This window comes from Oxyura jamaicensis, chromosome 3 (genome assembly GCF_011077185.1).
Source record: "Oxyura jamaicensis isolate SHBP4307 breed ruddy duck chromosome 3, BPBGC_Ojam_1.0, whole genome shotgun sequence".
Classification (NCBI taxonomy): Eukaryota; Metazoa; Chordata; class Aves; order Anseriformes; family Anatidae; genus Oxyura; species Oxyura jamaicensis.
Genome location: NC_048895.1, coordinates 67571853 through 67589803, shown reverse-complemented (window position 1 = coordinate 67589803; position 17951 = coordinate 67571853). Strand labels below are relative to the sequence as shown.

Here is a 17951-nt window from a genome sequence, read left to right as displayed (position 1 = left end):
GAGCAGGAAATACATTATTAAACATCACCATCTACTGGATGCCGGCATCTGTTCCTTGCAAAGGGATCCCTAAGCTCCTGCAGTGAATTACCTTGTCAGGCAAGCCTCTGCTTTTGCAGATCTGCCACTGCTCATGCAGTTGCTAGCAGGCCAAGGTCTGTGGACCTTTTCAGTACCAAGATGGAAAAGCTTTTCAGTGTTTTGAAATCAAATGCAAAAAAAACTCCTGGTGATATAATACATGCTGAAATTGTTGATAAGATACAATGGCAACTTTAAAAAAAAAAAATCCATATTTTTGACCATTATCTACTCACTCTCTTGGCTGCACAGCTATTGCCCAACCATATTTGTGTGATTTTGCAGCATCAGAACTAGCAGCAGGGCTCACTGAGCTTACTGGGGCACTGGTGCAGGTTGCACTGGCCTGCTGCAGCATCTGGCTAGTGAAGGATGCTCTCAATGCCCCTCCGAGGGCAGAAGTCCCTGGCCCCACTGTGAAGTTCCTGTTCAAACTACTGAAAATTAAAACTGTTCCTAGTAATGTGTTGCAGGAAATCAGAAATTAATTTCAAAAGCATATTTGAAAAGAAATAGGTGTTAGTGTACACCAAATAGCCCTGATATCACCGTATCAGAGCTTCCATGTAGTTCATTTGCCAGGGGAGGATATGAAGTGAGACAGTCTCCAGCGTTTACGTAAATATCATGAAGTTACACAGGAACAAATCAATAACAAATTGCTTTTCTATTGCTTCATTTGCCTTCAAAACATTTTTCAGTTAAACACACAGAATCCCTCAAGATGTTATTGGCAAGTCACACAGATGTAAATAAATTTGAAAACATTTTGCTGCTGTGTGCTGTGATGGGAAAACAATAAAAAGGAACATTGCAGCAAGATGAAATAGTGCAATGTCTAGGTGCTGATATAAAAGATGTTTCACATGTAAATTTTGAACAACAATTCTCTTGTGCTACAGGTCACGTATATCTGAGCATCTTATCCAGGTTGTTGAATTTTGGTGGGATTGCACCAATACAAAATTTGCATAAAACCGTGTAAGACTTCCTCACTACAGACAGGGAAGAGAAACAGATTTGTGAGAGGATGATTTCTTCCAAGGGGTAATGCGACTCATATCAGTTATCCCTGTGAGACAACCTTGTTTCTCCACTGGCTGCAAAGGGAGACTGAGGTGAGCAGATGAGACTCAGAAAACTAACTCTGAGGCAAAGCTACACAAGATGTCTTCCCATGCTTCCTGTTCAGGGACAAACAACATGATTTCAATTTAATAACAATAAAAAGTGCAGTTTCAGAACAGGAAAATAACAAACAGATTCTGTGGATACTTCAACAGTTTTACTTCATAATTTATCTTTCTTTCAGCAAAGAGCAGCATTGATGAGACCACAATTCTCAGTGTGCACAACACCAAATGATATTAAAATTCCTAACAATGCTCTGATGTTCATGGTATTATCCTGTATGACCCCAGCTAGCCCAGTTCTGCGTCTGCCCCCTTCCTTCTGTCTCCCAAAGGCTGAGATCATAAATCTTGGGTGGGCTGTCCACACCAGCCATACAAGGCTCAAATGGGAGAGTAGGATTGCCTAGCTGCCTTAGCTATTGGTATCTCTCCTTTGCTCCAGCAAAGAGCTGGAACACAGATTGCTTCCTCTCAGGAGTGGGTATGTGGATCTCAAAAGAGGATGAGGTGGTGATTTTGTGCTGGGTTACTCAGCCTCTGAATCCCAGGAATGGGAGAAAAGGACAAGGAGGTTTTATCCCCATCTGCTGCATTATTTGTTAAATGCTGCTGTACTCAGATGTGTGCACACTGCAGGGAAAAAAGCCGTTCCTGCTTCAGGTGGGTTAGTCCAGGAGTCCATTCTGGGTGATAGATGGACAACAGATCAAAACTTGAGCTAAATTGTGAAGATTTGTTTCTAGCATGAAAACCATTTTGAAAGCGTCAGTTTTGCTGTTCACAGATGTTTGCTAGAAAGGACTCAGAGCACTTTTCTAGCCATGATACTAGCCTTGGAAGACAGGACAAGGGTAAGAATACTAAGCGATAATGAAAGCGCTGTGTTTTGTTTATATGAAATATGACCTTTCCATCAGGATGAATGCTTCTGAGATTACATCAAACAGCAGAAAACTAGGAATTAACTCCTTCAGGTAAAAAGAATATTGTAGAGTGTGGTAGTTATTTTGCAAGAAACATTTTCAGTTGCCTTAAATCAACGCCTTCAATAGGCAGGTGCAACAACTTCTCACATTTGAGGTTCAGTAAACAGAAGATGGACTTTTGATAGTTTGCTAATGCTGGAATAAGTGTTTCAGAATGCGTTAATGAGGCAAAGGCAATAGAGGAGCCAGGCAAATAAGTACAAATAATAGCAAAGGTGTCACCGGAGGCAGAGCTGAAGCAAGGGATCTGCTCATCAGACTGGTAAGTGGATTTGAAAATGGAAGTAATGTGGTAAAAAGAGAGGGGTAGGAATTGTCTGAAAGAAGGCAGGTGGATGAAATAAGTAAGATAAATGTGAAGACCAAAGCAAGGGTAACTTTTTTAGTTCCAATACGGGAAAGGCATCATGATTTCTGAGGAAGTTACAATGAAAATTGCAAAGTGGCAAAGAAAATTACTTGCAGGCTGCAAATCTGTGGACAGCTCCCTGGGCTATTTGGCTGGGTTTGGCAGGCCATGCGAGGAGTTCCTCGGTGCCAGTAAAATACCATGAATGTACCACACCAATTATCTGAAATGTGAAATTTAAAACTACTCTGAGAACTCCCTGACTACAAAGCATGACATGATGACTGCTGAGCAGGTATACTCTGAGGAACGGAAAGGAAAACTTACATGGTGACACAAAAAGGCAAAAATAAGTTCAGGCAAAGAGAAAAATACGTTCCTTTTCCACTCTGCTGTTCAAAATGCTATCACAAATAAGATCTAGCTTGCTGGGAGAGAGGAATATGGGGTGTTGGAAGGTCCTTCCTGCTGAAGGGAGATTGTCTGACAGCAGTAAATATTTTTCACTGAGAGATGTTCTGGATATGATGTGACCTGCCCTCACTGGAGAGCTTTAATGACCAAGGAGAAAAATAGTTCTGGAAATCATATAGCAATACCTGTCTATAATCCTGCCTTGTTTTCATGGGAAGGGAGAGGAGTAGCAAGATGATTTCTTTCAACCTTTTATGCCTTTTGGCACTACTTTCCATTACTGTGAAAATGACACAGTATGAGACAACAACCAAAATTTCAAGAACACCGGCAGGAATGAAGTAGCAGAGGACAAGACACAAAACAGGCTAACCCAAACTTCATGACTGTATGTCCTCACAGCCATGCAAACCTACAGGCTAGTGCCAATAGGAGGGGCAGGACCATCGTGACAAGAGCCATAGACTCCACTGGGCAGCAATCCCTGTGACTTCGTACCTAGGCACAGCACCCACATCCAACCTCGTGTACAGTAGACAACATGGAGAAAAATATTTTCTTTAAAGCAGAGGGATTTGTTTTATTATTGCTGCATGAGTGAACAGCTCACTCAGAATTTCCCTTTACCTGCTGGGATTAATCTTCCACTCCTATTAATTACTTTTGTTGTCAAATATTTTGTATGGAAACTTTTAAAAACAATTTGAGTTTATTAAAAGGCACTGTCAGATAAGAATAATTTACATGTAATTTACTGTATGTTACTTATAAAAAACCTGCCATATTTCTATTAATTATAGAATAGATACTGTTGTTCACATATTGGCAGTGGATGATGTACCTTTCTCATGCAGGCCTTAAACATTACGTGTTTACTTAGGAGCACTGGCCTACACAATTATTTTTTTCTTTTCTGCTGCAAATATATGCTTAGTTTCATACAAAGCAGGTAACACCACACAACAATCATTCACTGTCTTTGAAAGAACAAGTAGAGGAGTGTTTGAAAACCACTTTTTTAGAAGAGTGTTGGAAAAGTTACTAAATCCAAGAACTTCTATTTACCAAAATGGCTGTTAAATCATCATGAGTTTTAGGTAAAGCTAATTAAAACAGTTCCTCGACCTCAGAAGCAACAGGAAGGGACTATAAATGGTTGCTGCCCCAGGGTGGAAACTAGCTGGTCCCTGGACCAGACCCCTCACACAGTTAATGCCTGTGTGGTGATGGCTAGAATTTGTTAGTGTCACCAACGATGTTCTGAAATAATAGTGAGAGAGAATCCTGCCCTTACACAATAAATACTACGTTTAGCTCTGTATTGCCAGGACAACATAGAATTGTGCTCACGAGATTCATCACAACAGTTAGTAGCTGGGATGCTTTATTATACTGTAGAAATACCGATCCTCAAGTGCCTGAAGTAGTTAGGTCAGCCAAAAATTGCAGAGAAGTCAAAGGGCCAAATGTAATTTTGCTGCAACTTCAAAACAAAGCCATCGAAAACAGAGGCTGAATGGTCTCAATGAGTTATGCTGAGAACTGATGCACAGGCAGAATTTTATGTGGGCATAGCCATATGGACAATGTTAATACAGCCTCACATATGAAGAAGGGGATGTGATAACTGTGAAGAAATGTCTGAATAGAGCAACCAGTAAGGAAGGAATTATATTTTACATAGGTATGGGCAGAGGAGTAAATGGAAACAGCCGAAAGTTTGGGCTAAATGTAATTTTTGACTCTGGGACTATCCCACAGGTCTTTGTCATTTCAGAAGCGTGTCACTCATCCTTGTGATGCCTTCTGAGGCCTTAGGCAGGTAGAGGTGCACCTGGGGTTTTGTTAAATATGGATGCGACAGGTGATAGCTGGTCTGACGATGTATCTGTGCAGGAGTGGAAATGATAATATTCAATTGCTTTGTATCGCTGGTGGGACCGTGAGTTAAGGCACAATGAAGAGTGGAGATGGGAGAACAGCTCCTTGCAAGCCTCATGCCTGTGACAGCCCAGCACTACCTGAGGGCTGAAAGCGCCTCTGACATTCATCTGGCAGCACATCTTGGGGCTGCTCGCCACCACAAGCCACGCTGGAATTTCCCAGCCCTTATACAGAAAGAGCCGGGGATTTTGCTCTGACGAGGACATACTAAAGCAGGGGATGTTGCAGTGATGATGCTAATTTGGCATCTGACCGACAACTGCTGTGTAGAAGAAGCTGTTCCGTATTTCTGTTATAGTCCCTGGCCACCTCTCCCGGCTGGCATACTGAAAAACACCGGCACCTCAGCAACGCCTGTCACGTCGCCGCGATTTATTTGCACAAACCCAAGACGTGCTGTTCCAGCACCAACAGTCAAACTAGGCAATAAAGAATCACGACGACCTATGGAGCAGGTGCCGGTGGGGTGTCTCCTCCTCGGCCTCGCGGCCGCCCCTCGCCCTCACAGGCTGGGGACGAGCAGAGCCCCCCGGGGCCGCCCTGGGAGGCGATGGCGGCGGGGCGCCGCTCCCTCACGCCGCCGGCGGTTAATCATTAAGTCCCCCCCCCGAGCCTCCCCTCACCTCGGCCGAGCCCCGTCCCCTCGGCACCGACCTCCCCCAGCTGCCGTGAGGAGGGAGGGCCCCGCCGGGGGCACGCCTGCCCCTCCTCGCCTCCCCTCAGGCTGCCGCCGGCCCCGCGTCCCGGAGAGCCCCTGAGGAGCCCATGGGGCGCGGCAGGTGCCGGTGAGGAGCATGGCCGAGGGAGCCGAGGCGGACGGCGGCGCCTTCCTGAGCCTCCCGGCCGGGCAGGACGAGCGCTACGCCGAGCTGCTGGCCGCCGGCTTGCTGCCCTGCGCCCGGGACGGGACGGGCGCCGAGAGGGGGCTCCCGGAGCCATCCGCCATCAAGTCAGGTAAGGGGCCCGTGAGGCGGGACGGGCGCCGTTAAACGGGCGCCGCGGGGAGGAGCGGCCCTAACGGAGCCCCCCCGGCGTCTCCGCTCTTCCCTCCCCGGCTGGCAGAGCTCCGTGCGGGCAGCGACAGCCTCTCGGAGGAGGACGAGGATGCGGACGGCCGCGACGGCAAGCTGAAGGGCGCGGGAGGCAGCCCGGCGGCGAAGAGGAGCGTGGCGCAGATGATGAAGGACAAGAAGAAGCAGACGCAGCTCACCCTGCAGTGGTAGGGCCGGCCGGGCGCGGGGCTGCCTCGGACAGGGGGCTGAGGGCTTTCTGGTCTCACTGCCATCAGCCGCGGTACAAAGGAGGTCCTCCCTCCCCCTAAATTGCCGATTTTATTTTATTTTATTTTATTTTTGATTAGCAGAAGTTTATCCGTTAACAGAGATCTCTGTCACACCCGCACTGGCTGGGAAAAATCGGGAAAGACCGAACTTATGCAAGAGGAAAATCACCAAGGATCGGCTTACTGTGCCTGAACCGACGGTGCAAGCATCCAGCATAGACCTGGAAGGAGCTTACATAGCTTCTCGTCCCGGGTGTGCGGGAACACGGTAGTAATCAACACATGGACAGTCGATTACACGTTATTTTGTTCCCGTAAAATCGGGTTATTCCTTCTTCCTAGAAAGGATAAACCCCAAAGTCTTGAAAAATGTAGAAAGGAAAAGTTACCTCAGACTTTCCATTTGCAAATGGATGCTTTAATTATCCTGTATGGCCGTGGCTGTTCGATTTCCATCGTCTCACTATATATATTTTTACATTATATTCTACCATCCACAGACACCCTACCTTTATTTTATCAGGGCAAAAATTAAACAAGAGGTCAAATTCGACAGACTTTAATTCGTACAGATCTTTACTAAAATACTGCTGAAGTTAGGGAGCTAATAGTGAATTAAATGGGAACTTGGTTACCAAATACAGACTGTAAACTTAGATTTTCCTTCCATCTGAAAAATAATAATAATAATAATAATCCAGATATCCCAGCTTCTTAATTTAGTTTACATCTGACTTCTTAGAGCAGGCAGTAAATTGTAAGGATTTGAGTCTCGTGAGTCAGTGCTAAATTATTTGGCATGCAGTGTTTACTATATAGTATTTTCATATAGGTGGTTGTAATTTGAAAAGAGACAAATTTATTACAAATCATTCCAGGAGCAGCAAATAATGGAGACTGATAAAGAAAAGAAACAGTCAAGAGGGGAATATCTAGCTGTTACCAAGAGTTCAGTTAAAGGGAAGACAGACAATTTCTACTTGTTTTTAAAATTAGACATTAATGACCTTCGCCTAAGCACTTGCCTTTTGTAAACTGATGCATAAAAGTGCATACCCTCCAGAAAATGTCAAATCTTTGATTTTCAGTATGGTTTGGTCAAGAAATAGCTTCAGGTCCAGCATGGAAATTAAAAAGCAAAAGTAGGAAGAAAAGACACATAACTCCATGTATTGAAGATAGAGGAGGTGCAAGTTCAAGCCACTGCTCTGTTCAGAGGATAGCCTTAAACCCAAATCTTTCATGTCATAGGAACAAAGCTACCTCTAAGGTGATTGTCATTTAAATCAAAATTATTTAAAGCAAAAGTATGCAGACTTTGAAAAAGGCTCATTAAGAATAAGGGATCTGCCAGTGCCATGAAAACAGAAGGAAAATAAATTGGAAAGACATGATTTGTTGCTTTTCACTCTTGCAGTTTCTTTCTCTATACAGGCTGGAAGAAAACTACATTGTCTGTGAAGGAGTTTGTTTACCGAGATGCATCCTTTATGCACATTATTTAGACTTCTGCAGAAAAGAGAAGCTAGAACCTGCTTGTGCTGCAACTTTTGGGAAGGTAAAGAGTAAAAGTCTTCATCATTCATTAGACTATTTCTCATAGTTTCCAGAACTACCAGTTTGGTACACCTGTGTCAAAATGCCTGTGATTTTTTTTTTTTTTCCTGCTGCTAACGCACATGGAGTCACACTAATTACTACTATAACATATGGAAGGATTTCATGACAACAGCTTTTGAGTAATGAAGCTGAAGTTCCCTTTGATATTTTTTTTTTCTTTTTCTCTCTTTTTAATGGTGACATTATGGTGACTTTAATAGGACTCTTTCCACAAAAACAGATCTGATATGGAAGACATTTTTAATTATACTAAAGGCAGTGTAAAGTGAGAAGTGACACAAAAAGCAATACAAGAAGGGGAATAAAAATTAATAACACAAAGAGCTCCTGAATGAAAAATTGTTGATTCCTCCTCTTTTCTACCCTTCCCTACAATTAATCCTGAAATCATTTAATGAAAGGGAGATGTGAACTCTCCAAATTAAACCCTGAGTAGTTACTGAAACAGGAAACCAAAAATGCTTCAAGGATCATCTTTTTTTAAACACTACTGATCTGTTCATTGTTCATAGATAGCAAAATGCATTAATTTAATTAAATAATAATAATGGATGTAAAATCCAGTTCATAAAATGAGCTTACTAATTTTTTCCTCTTGAATTGGATATACTGAGAAAGTATATGTCCAATTTTCATTACATAGTTTCAGTATAAATGAGGAAGACAGTAGCTTTCCATTTAAACATTGTGTTCACCATGATCTAGATTTTAGATCCATCTGTTAGTTCTACCTCTATTACAGAATTATTTTTTTACTTAATAAACTGTTTCCCTTGAGCATCATTTACAGGAAGAGTAGAATGTTTTCAGGGCAGGAAGGGTATAATGTTTTTAGGGCACTAATCTCAATCTCAGGATTCCAGTGACAGAATGTTTTGCTTGATTTGGATTAACATGATTTTTTTTTATATACAGCATAGAGCATAACAGAAATTTCATAGGGTTTCAGAGCGGATAAGTATGTTTAAGCCTGTGCAGCCTTTTGATAGTAAAGGAGATAGAAATGCCCACAAGGTAAATATTTGCTTGCCTTAACGTTCAGATCACAATTTTAAAATCAGAAATCACTTTATGTCTAGCTGTTTGACTTTCAAAATGGAATACATAGCAGCCAAGTCTTTCCCTCGCTTCTGTTTAGATCCCTAAATTGAAAGACACAGTTGTACTTCAGGGACATGAATGGGGCAGGATCCCAGTGAAGAAAACTGTACTTTGTATTGTAAAAGTGAACATGGAAAGGAAGAACAGACAAAAAGGGTGGGAAGACTGGGGGTACACAGTGAGATGGACAAGGATAGAAGGACCCCTGCAGTGTAAAACATGCTCAATTGTTTATGTTGTGGCTTACATGCCACAACTCCTCATTCATGAAGTACAGTAGACTGCATATTTATCCTCCAGTTTCTTCCATGAAGAGATTGCTTTAAGAAAAAGTATACCATTGTGAGAAATTAATACTGTTATTTTCTCTTTAGACCATTCGCCAGAAATTCCCTCTCCTTACCACAAGGCGGCTTGGAACAAGAGGCCATTCAAAGTAAGGCACAATTATCTATGTATCCACTTACTGAATACCTTCTAGGAATTAAATACATTTCCATACCTCCATAATGTGTAGTAATTAGTAGAGGATGTATTCAGATGGAAAGCTGTTAGTGTTAACTTTCATGCACCTGATGAAACCATTACAGTGTTTGAATTTGAAAACATTACTGCTGGCATAATTACTAAAACTAAACTGATTAAGCTTCTAAAACATCATCATTTTTTAAGAGCCTTGCACTAGTTGCAAATAACGTGTCAAAATGCTATATGTGTACATATATGTATAAAAAATCATTTAACATATTGTTACAGCCATTCATCTTTCTATAAATAATGTGCTATTTAACTGTGATTTGCCTTTTGCAAATCTGACAATTTTCTGTCTGTTCTCTTAATAACAATAGTGTTTTATTTAGAGACACCAGAAAAAAAAAAGTATCTTAAATTTAGAAGAAATGATACTGCACTTTGTTGTGGATAATTTTTAAAAACTCTAATCAGTACACAGTCTAGGTGCATTCATGTATAATGTATCCAGTTGATCTGTATATTTCAACTGTGGAATATTAGGTTGTGGGAATAGATATTTATGCATCATCTATGGCAAAATATTTTGCTAGTTCAGGTTCTGGCATTAAAAAATGTTTATTAAAAAAAAAATGTTTAAACTTAGTGTGCCCATTCCATTCTACATAAAATAAGGCTGGTTAAATAGTTTTATTCTTTTAAAGTAACTTTCAAAAAACTTAATGGCTTTCAATCCCAAATCTAATTTACATCAGATTCTTATCTGTAAATTTCTGTTGATTTCAAAATAGGTTTTTCCTAAAAATAAGAAATGCAAATTAAGACAGATATTGTGTCCAGCTTTCTGTGTATACATAGAAGTCAAACATTTATTATTAATGCTTATATTTTGAGATATACATCCCTTTAAAAATGTGAGTAGGATTGTTCTCATGCTTAAAATTACAAATGTGTTTATGTAGATACTGAGTAAGACTCAATAAATTAGCCTTACAGAAGAAAATACAAAGAGTTGATGGCTTACTAAAACACAACTGGAGACCAAAAAACCTATCAAAGAACAATTTTGCCAATCAATAAGATAGAAAACTAGAATATTGGTACTAAAAAGAGAAAATTAGACATTTGGTTTGTTTGGGAAAAGTATTTTTAAAAGGCTTGGCCTTGAAAGACAAAGGTATTCTTGTCTTTCAGTAATCTATAAGCAAAACTCAAAATGAAAGGAGACTCAAAGAAAAGAAAAAAAAAAAAAAAAAAAAAACTTACAAGATTGTGGTTTTCCTAAGTGGTTGGTAATATATTAGGAATGTCTGAAAGATGCATTGTTTACTTTTACAGTTCTGGGGGTGTTGTTTCATGTTGTTATGCTTGCCTCTTTTCCTACCTTAGAAATATCAGAAATAGCCAGGTAAGCTGCTTTCAATGAAGAGTGCACTGGAGATGCCATTAATGAATTTTAGATTTTGTTGTATATACAAAATGAGAAATAATTTCAATTACAAATTTTAAAAGACTTTATTTCTTTAGTATATATCAAATATTTATTTTAACAAATCATTAATAAAAACAAAATCCAAAGGAAAGCCTGCATAGAGTGTTTTCCTTTCTATAATAAAAGGCAATTCTTGTTTAGCTTCTGTCATGGTCTTACAAATTTGTAATCCATTGAGTTTTTTCAGGAAAAACAGAGTACACAATCTATCTCATAGCTGCTGAATAGAGTTTTTGAAGGGAGATACATTTAGAAGGGCAGTTTATAAGGGAAAGAGATTTCATGGATTGTCTGCTGTGGTGAAGTTGAGCTATAGTTACAGGCATAAGCTATTGTAGATGTAGTCAGCTTTGCAGATGGACATTTGCTGTTGTGTTTAAGTTTTTAGGAGATCTGGCATTTATAGTCCACAGGAATATTTGACAACCTACTAGTTCATCAATGTCTCAGTTAAGTCTTACATTCATAACCCAATGTATTTGGAGAACTACTTTCAAGTCATAATGAATGAGAGAATACAAGGGGAAAAGACTGCCAAATGTTCATTATATTTTTGATCTGACATATCTAGTACATTGATAAACAAGATCCAGCCAAGATCCAAACTTCCAAAAATGTCATGTATCTACATCATTTAAAGTAAAGGGGTATGTTTCAAAACAAGTTTTTGACATGAGAATCTCACCGCAAAATTAATTGTGTCAGTCTAATTCCCTTTTCTCCGAGACTATCACAGAAATACTTCACGGGCGGCTTTTCTTCAGCAGATCCAATAGTCCTACTGACCTTGGTGGTATTATGTGCCATATTTTCACATGGATTAACTGTTCTTGAGCAATTTCCTCCAAGGGATGAGGCATCGGCAGGTTTTGTTTGAACATCTGGCATTTGTTTCTCCATTTTTTTTCACTGGATTTTTCCTCAGAGTCTTCTTGTCTGCAATTCTCGTTTCCACTACAGTAGATTTACATTGTTCTGGGTGTGCAGAAAAGAGCCTCATAAAAGGCACAAGTGACAATATCTCCAGTTCAGAGACTGAATACAGCAGCAAGTAGTCACAGAGAAGCTGTAGTAACAACCAGTATCTCTGATGTTGTGGATCATATCAGAACCATAGTGTCACTAATAAGGAACAAAGTCATTTCTGCTTTGACCAGGTAGCAGTTAGTCATACAAGTGTCATTTATGGAAGTATTTCCATTATATGAATATGTAAGGTAAGGGACTGTGTCACATTAAATGACTAGTTACTCTCTGATTTTGTTAGCTTGAACTCTAGATGTTGTAAGCTGTGTTACTGGGACTGGTAGGACACACTTCTTACTAGTGGTTAAATTCTATTTTTTTAAGCATGATAGTGGAGTGACATTGTTTTAGTTCTGTTTTTACTGTCGTTATTTTGCTATAATATTAGTAGGAGCAGTAATAGTACTAACTATTCCTGACAGAGATGTTTAGTGTGGTGGTATTGCCTAGGAGGCAATCATCATCCAGTGCTTAGATTTTGCAAAAGCATAAAAGGAAAAAGACAATTCCTTTCTAATGGAATCATAATTCTTATACGGCAAAGAAAAGCTACTTCCCTAGGAATAAAGTGCCTTGTTGCATACTGCACAGTAACACACTGATAGAGCCTGGCTATGGACAGAAGAAAACAAAGCTGGTTTCCTCTTCCATCCATTCCAAGGTGACAGCCATTGTTTTTCTTCCACACCAAAAGAAGTCCAAGCTCTTTCTAACATTCACATGAACTGAATTCCAGAAAGCATTGCTGATCTAAGCTGAGACACAGGTGCTGCTCCAAGGTGTGAGAACTTACATCAGTGTCAGTTCCTCCTCTAGTTCTGAGCAGCATTTGTCATCTGAGGTTCTGGATAAAGGAGGGCCTTAAAAATGGGTCTAATAAATCATTTGGATTACTTGAACTTTTGATTATTGAGAACTATCCTCAGAGTCTCTCTCCCTCTGTATTTACATCCAGCAACATATTTATACAGAGGTGTAAATACTAAAACACTCATTTAAAGAGTTGACCAAGAAAGTACAACAAACTAAACAGAATTTTATTAGCAACACTACCCATGCTGGTCACTCCAGATTGCTGAATATCAGGTGAAGACTTCTATGTCCCTACTGAATGGGAGAAGTCCCAGACCTGGAGCAGGTTCCAAATCCACCTTTTTGCATAGGCAGTGTTGAACATGCTACAGCCACTACCAGAATTTAGTTATATTCTTCATGGTACATGAGTTACCTGGAGCAGCTATTCAGGAAAATGAGCATACTGCTCAGACCATGCACACAGAAGGCTGTTTGAGCTCAAGTTACAATTTAATTTCTTTGTAGACTTTGATCAATGTTGAATCTTAGCTTTTATCCATGATGTCTGAAAACTATTATCTTATTTATTAGGAGTGATTTAGTGGGTTAATAAAACTGATATGGCAGCTGGCCCTATGATAACAAGTTATTGCAAGTCCCTGAACAGCTTAAGCCTATCATTTCCTTATCAGCTATCATTTCTGTCAGTGTATGCTAAAATCAGGGCTACTAGCTACATAGGAACATATGTTATAAAAAGCCACCAAAATTAAGAGAAAATTGGTTTAGTTTGTTCTTTAAAAGGTTTGTTACAAAAGTAGAGAATAAGTTCCTTATGATGGCTGATTTTCTTTTATGAATTGTACAATAGAAATATAAGAGTGGAACACACATATACTGTACATAGACTTATAAATATGCACATAAAGAGAAAGAAGGTACTTGAAGATGTAGGTTAAAGATATTATCAGTGTGTCTGGAATAGGTTTACTGCAATCAGCAGGGAGTAAAAAAATCAAAAAATTCAAAAATCAACAGGGAGTCAAAGCTATTCAGCTAAGGACTTTGGTGTGTAAGAGAATAAATTTTTTTTATACCTTATCACTCTGTTAAGTACTTCAGAGAGAACTTTTAAAGTACAGATTATAATTTATTTATTTATTTTATTTCTTCTGTGTCATGACTGCAAAGCTGTACTTTTTTAGTATTAAAAATTCAAGGAAATTAGAAGGATAATTTATATGCCTTTAAGACACACTGAATAGATACCAAAAAAAATCTATTCTGCAGTTAAAAAAAAAAAAAAAAAAAGTCAAGGGGTAAATTCTGGTATCTTGGGGCATTCCAGAACAGGAACGAGTACTGTGCCTGCCATCAGAAACCTGAGAATCCAAATCATATGAGAGTTCCTGTTTCTAGCCCAAATATGTTTATACCGAATTAGTTGTGAATAATCTAGATTATGAATATTAACTTTGTATAGAATTACTGATTTTCTTTGGCCTCTGGCCCACTACAGCTTTAACAGCAGGGAATTCCAATTTTGTGATGAAAGTGTGAGGTTTTATTTTTAATTTACAAAATGACGTGATTGAAACTGTGAGATTTGGGATGTTGGAATGAGATGTAGGCAACTGCTTGTTTACATAGCCAATTAGAAATAAATTACCTGTAGCATTTTTAAAGAACTGGTCACAGCTCTGTTTAAGCTTTTCATCCTGTGCAATGCACAACCTTTACAGTTCAAGAAAAGGAAATGCTGTTATTTCAAAGGATCCATACATATGCATTTTCAAGACTTTTTGTGTCACATTTAAACTAACTGCATTTCCATGAAAGAGGAAAAAATGTTCATGCCTTTAGCATTTTTGCCAGAACTCTGTCTAATATTAGAAATTTTCAGATTTGGGTGTTTGGCCCAACTCCGTCGGTTCAATACCCATAAACCAAAGCTGTTGTTTGAAAACCTTCAGGACTTCAATTCACAACAGAGATGACGCACTACTGTATCTGAAATGGAGGCCAACTGTCCAGCATTATGACATTTAATGAAAGGTCACATTTAATGAAAGGCATCCTAAACCACCTTGAAGTGTCACTTTGATTTGATCAGTCAGCTTTGACTTTACTGGGTAAAAAGAGAACTGTACTGAGCAGATAGTCCTATGTCTGAGCTTTGGAGTATGAACAGATTTAAAATGCTCAGTTCACCCCATCACCATTCATCAGAGAAATATGCTAATGGGGAAAGAAAACTAACAGTAGAGAAATAGACAAGAAACTTTTGGAATTCCTAAGAGTCACCAGGTACCTCTGTGTTCCAGTGGTATTACATAGACTCATCAATTTCAGATGAACAATAAAACCTGTGATAACATAGGTTTATGCAGCCACTTTCTGCCACAATTTCTTGGCTATAAAATCCTGAGTGCACCCAACAGACTGTCCAGAAACAGAACGACTCTTTCAGATGAGATTTTCAAAGACACCTAGGCTAAGCAAACTAATGAACCCTAATGAACATCTCCTTAAATATCATTTGTATCTAATGCCTTTAGGCAGCCTTGTAAATGTAAAGCATTTGAGGTATTTGTTCTTATCTGCAACTATCCTATACAAGAGCAAACAGAAAAATTGTGAATTTTTATTTTTATTTTTTTTCATGGGCATCACCAGGAACAGCAGAGACGAGCTGAAAACTCATGTTCTATAAACTATTGGCCAGAGGATTTGTGTCTTAGGAGTGAACTTTTATGCAAGTCTTTGAGATGTTTCAGTGAAATTAGTGCAATGACGTTGCAATGTACTCTCTGTATGTTATGCTTGGTTTGCAAGCAAGGTACTTCAACAGCAAGTGGTACTTTGAAGCAGTTCAGTTAAACCTAACTGCCATGGTGTTTTCAAGATGACTTTAATTAAAACCAAATGATCCTTAATACGCAGTCCATAACATTCTTAGACAAGTTTGGTTTAACTCCACTTTAAATATACTTTGTTGAATTTATAAGACAGGGCCTATCACCCCAGATGAACTCAAGCAAACTTTGCTATGACTGAAGAACAAAGAGCTGCCCCCAGCTTGCTCTCCCGCCCTACTCCTGAGGGTCACTTCTTTTGTAGCAAAATCAGTGGAAAGCAGTATCTTCAGCATAGCCAGTTTTCTTAGCACCAAACCACACTCTTCAGTGTCTTTGGTTAAGGTGTTGTGCTCAGAAATGCAAAGGCTGAGCAATAAACGTGTTTCCTTCTTTTATTTCTGTTTTTGGAGCAATAATCTCCAGGAGAACAGTGAGGGAAACAAATGAGGATGATAACTGTTTAAGCAACTAAATAATGCAGCAGTCATTCAGCCTACAACCTGAGAAATGAGTGGATGAATGAGATATTAACATTGCTAGTCGTAAGAGGCTGAACACTAATTTATAGGGGAGAAAATTACTGGGAAGTTATTTTTAATTGAAAAGTGCTCTGTAGAACTCTAAACATAACAGCAGTAAGCCTGATAGATTACACCTGATGGATCAAAACCTTGCAACAAACATGAAAGAGAAAGCATGCCAGGGAAAAGAGATGTAACATGTTTCTGGGAGGTTTGCTCTTCCAGAAACATACCTGAAAGAGAGAAAATGTTTTAAATTTAAAGAAGGTGCTAGCCTTGAATTTTGGATCAAATCACGACAATACTGTTTTCTATGAGACCAGTTTTTTTTTTTTTTTTTTTATTTATTTATTTATTTATTTTTTTATGTCAGTGAAAGGAATAAGTGGAAACTGTAAAGAAAAGCTTTCATGTAGCATCGAAAACCAATTTGACAGTTTGTTTTATGTCACACAGAAATAAAAACACTCCTCTTTTTTTTCCACAGGTATCACTATTATGGAATTGGCATTAAAGAAAGCAGTGCATACTACCACTCTGTGTATTCTGGAAAAGGCTTAACCAGGTACAATAACATAATATCTGAGACCTAGCCTCTATCCCTACTTCAGAAAGATGGTCAGTGAAACTTTAAACTTCCCTGAGGAAAGTATTTATAGGACATTAATTGTTGTTGATACCAGAACTAATATTGCTGTATATGTTAGTGACTGGCATTCACAGATTTAGGCAACAGTTTGCTTCCTAAAGACATTGACTTTAATTTCACACCTTGATCTAGATCTTTCGCTTGTATCTTCCAGTATGGCCTCTTTGAAGTCAGAGTAGAGCTGCATCAGCTTACATCATAAGAGGATTTGTTAGGGTAAAGCAGCAAAACATGGTTTCCAGAACGCTTGTCTCATTTTGTTTGCTTGTGTGTCACCCTCCGATTTCTTTCCCCAGGACAGCTTCCCATTATGAAACGTCTGGAGAATGGTGTGAAGCTGGCACCTGTAGGCGGGAGGGAGGGGTCAGCATAGATTAATATTTACAGATCCTTTGACTGGCTAATATCAGTTTAAACCTAACCCAGGAAGCTCTAATTATATTTATTTAAGGGACAGCTAGCAGGATCAATACGTTACGATAGCTGCCTGTTGGTTTGCCAAAGATTAATAGTTTGTAAAACAAATGTCTCTGTTCACATATGGCTTGAATGATGGCTTTCATTGTCTACAGCAGTGTACCTGTATAAGTGGGGACTCTGAGAAAGGAAAGGAATAAGGGACTTTATAAACACACACAGAAAATTCAGTTGCTGGCAGATTCAGGTTATATCCAAAGAGACTTTTTCCAAACAACGGGGCAAGTGTAAAAATTGAGGGTAATGTTGCCAGTAATGCTGAAAAGGTGGAATCTTTCTACTGCAGGTAGAAGGTATAAAAGACTAGAATATGCCATTTCTCTATCCATTATTTATCCAGAACTGCAGAGGTATTGCTGGTACACAGCTAGATGCGGTTCTTTCCATAATGCAACATTATCTTGAACAAATTGTTCATTTAATTGACTAAAAACAGTTATTTTCACTTAAAGGAATATAGTCACTCTTAGACCTCAGCTTTACGTCAGCTAGTGCCCTTTTCATGCAAAGATGATTGTCCTTGCACAATCTAGCCATGATGAAGGCAAAGAAATTGGAGGTTCTGCAAAATTCCTCAGGGGTGGATTTTCAATGGTATATCCTCACTGAAATATGTACATAGGTACTCCCCAGGATTTTCATGAGTACTTACTGTTCTGACAACCCCTATCTCAAATGAAAGATTCTTATGCACCTTTGAAAATCCCACACTCTACTTATCTGTATCTTTAGGCACCTTATGGCAAATCCAC

General features: G+C 39.2%; 1 protein-coding gene across 1 annotated transcript in view; it reads left to right on the top strand.

The window, feature by feature from the left end:
• Positions 1 to 5701: 5701 nt before the first annotated feature.
• Positions 5702 to 17951, top strand: part of RFX6 (regulatory factor X6) — a 35965-nt gene continuing 23715 nt past the window's right edge. Inside the window, exons 1-5 of the mRNA XM_035322503.1 lie at positions 5702 to 5861; positions 5970 to 6126; positions 7624 to 7747; positions 9285 to 9346; positions 16561 to 16638. Coding sequence (XP_035178394.1) covers positions 5702 to 5861; positions 5970 to 6126; positions 7624 to 7747; positions 9285 to 9346; positions 16561 to 16638 — 581 coding nt within the window. The remainder of the gene's footprint in view (positions 5862 to 5969; positions 6127 to 7623; positions 7748 to 9284; positions 9347 to 16560; positions 16639 to 17951) is intronic.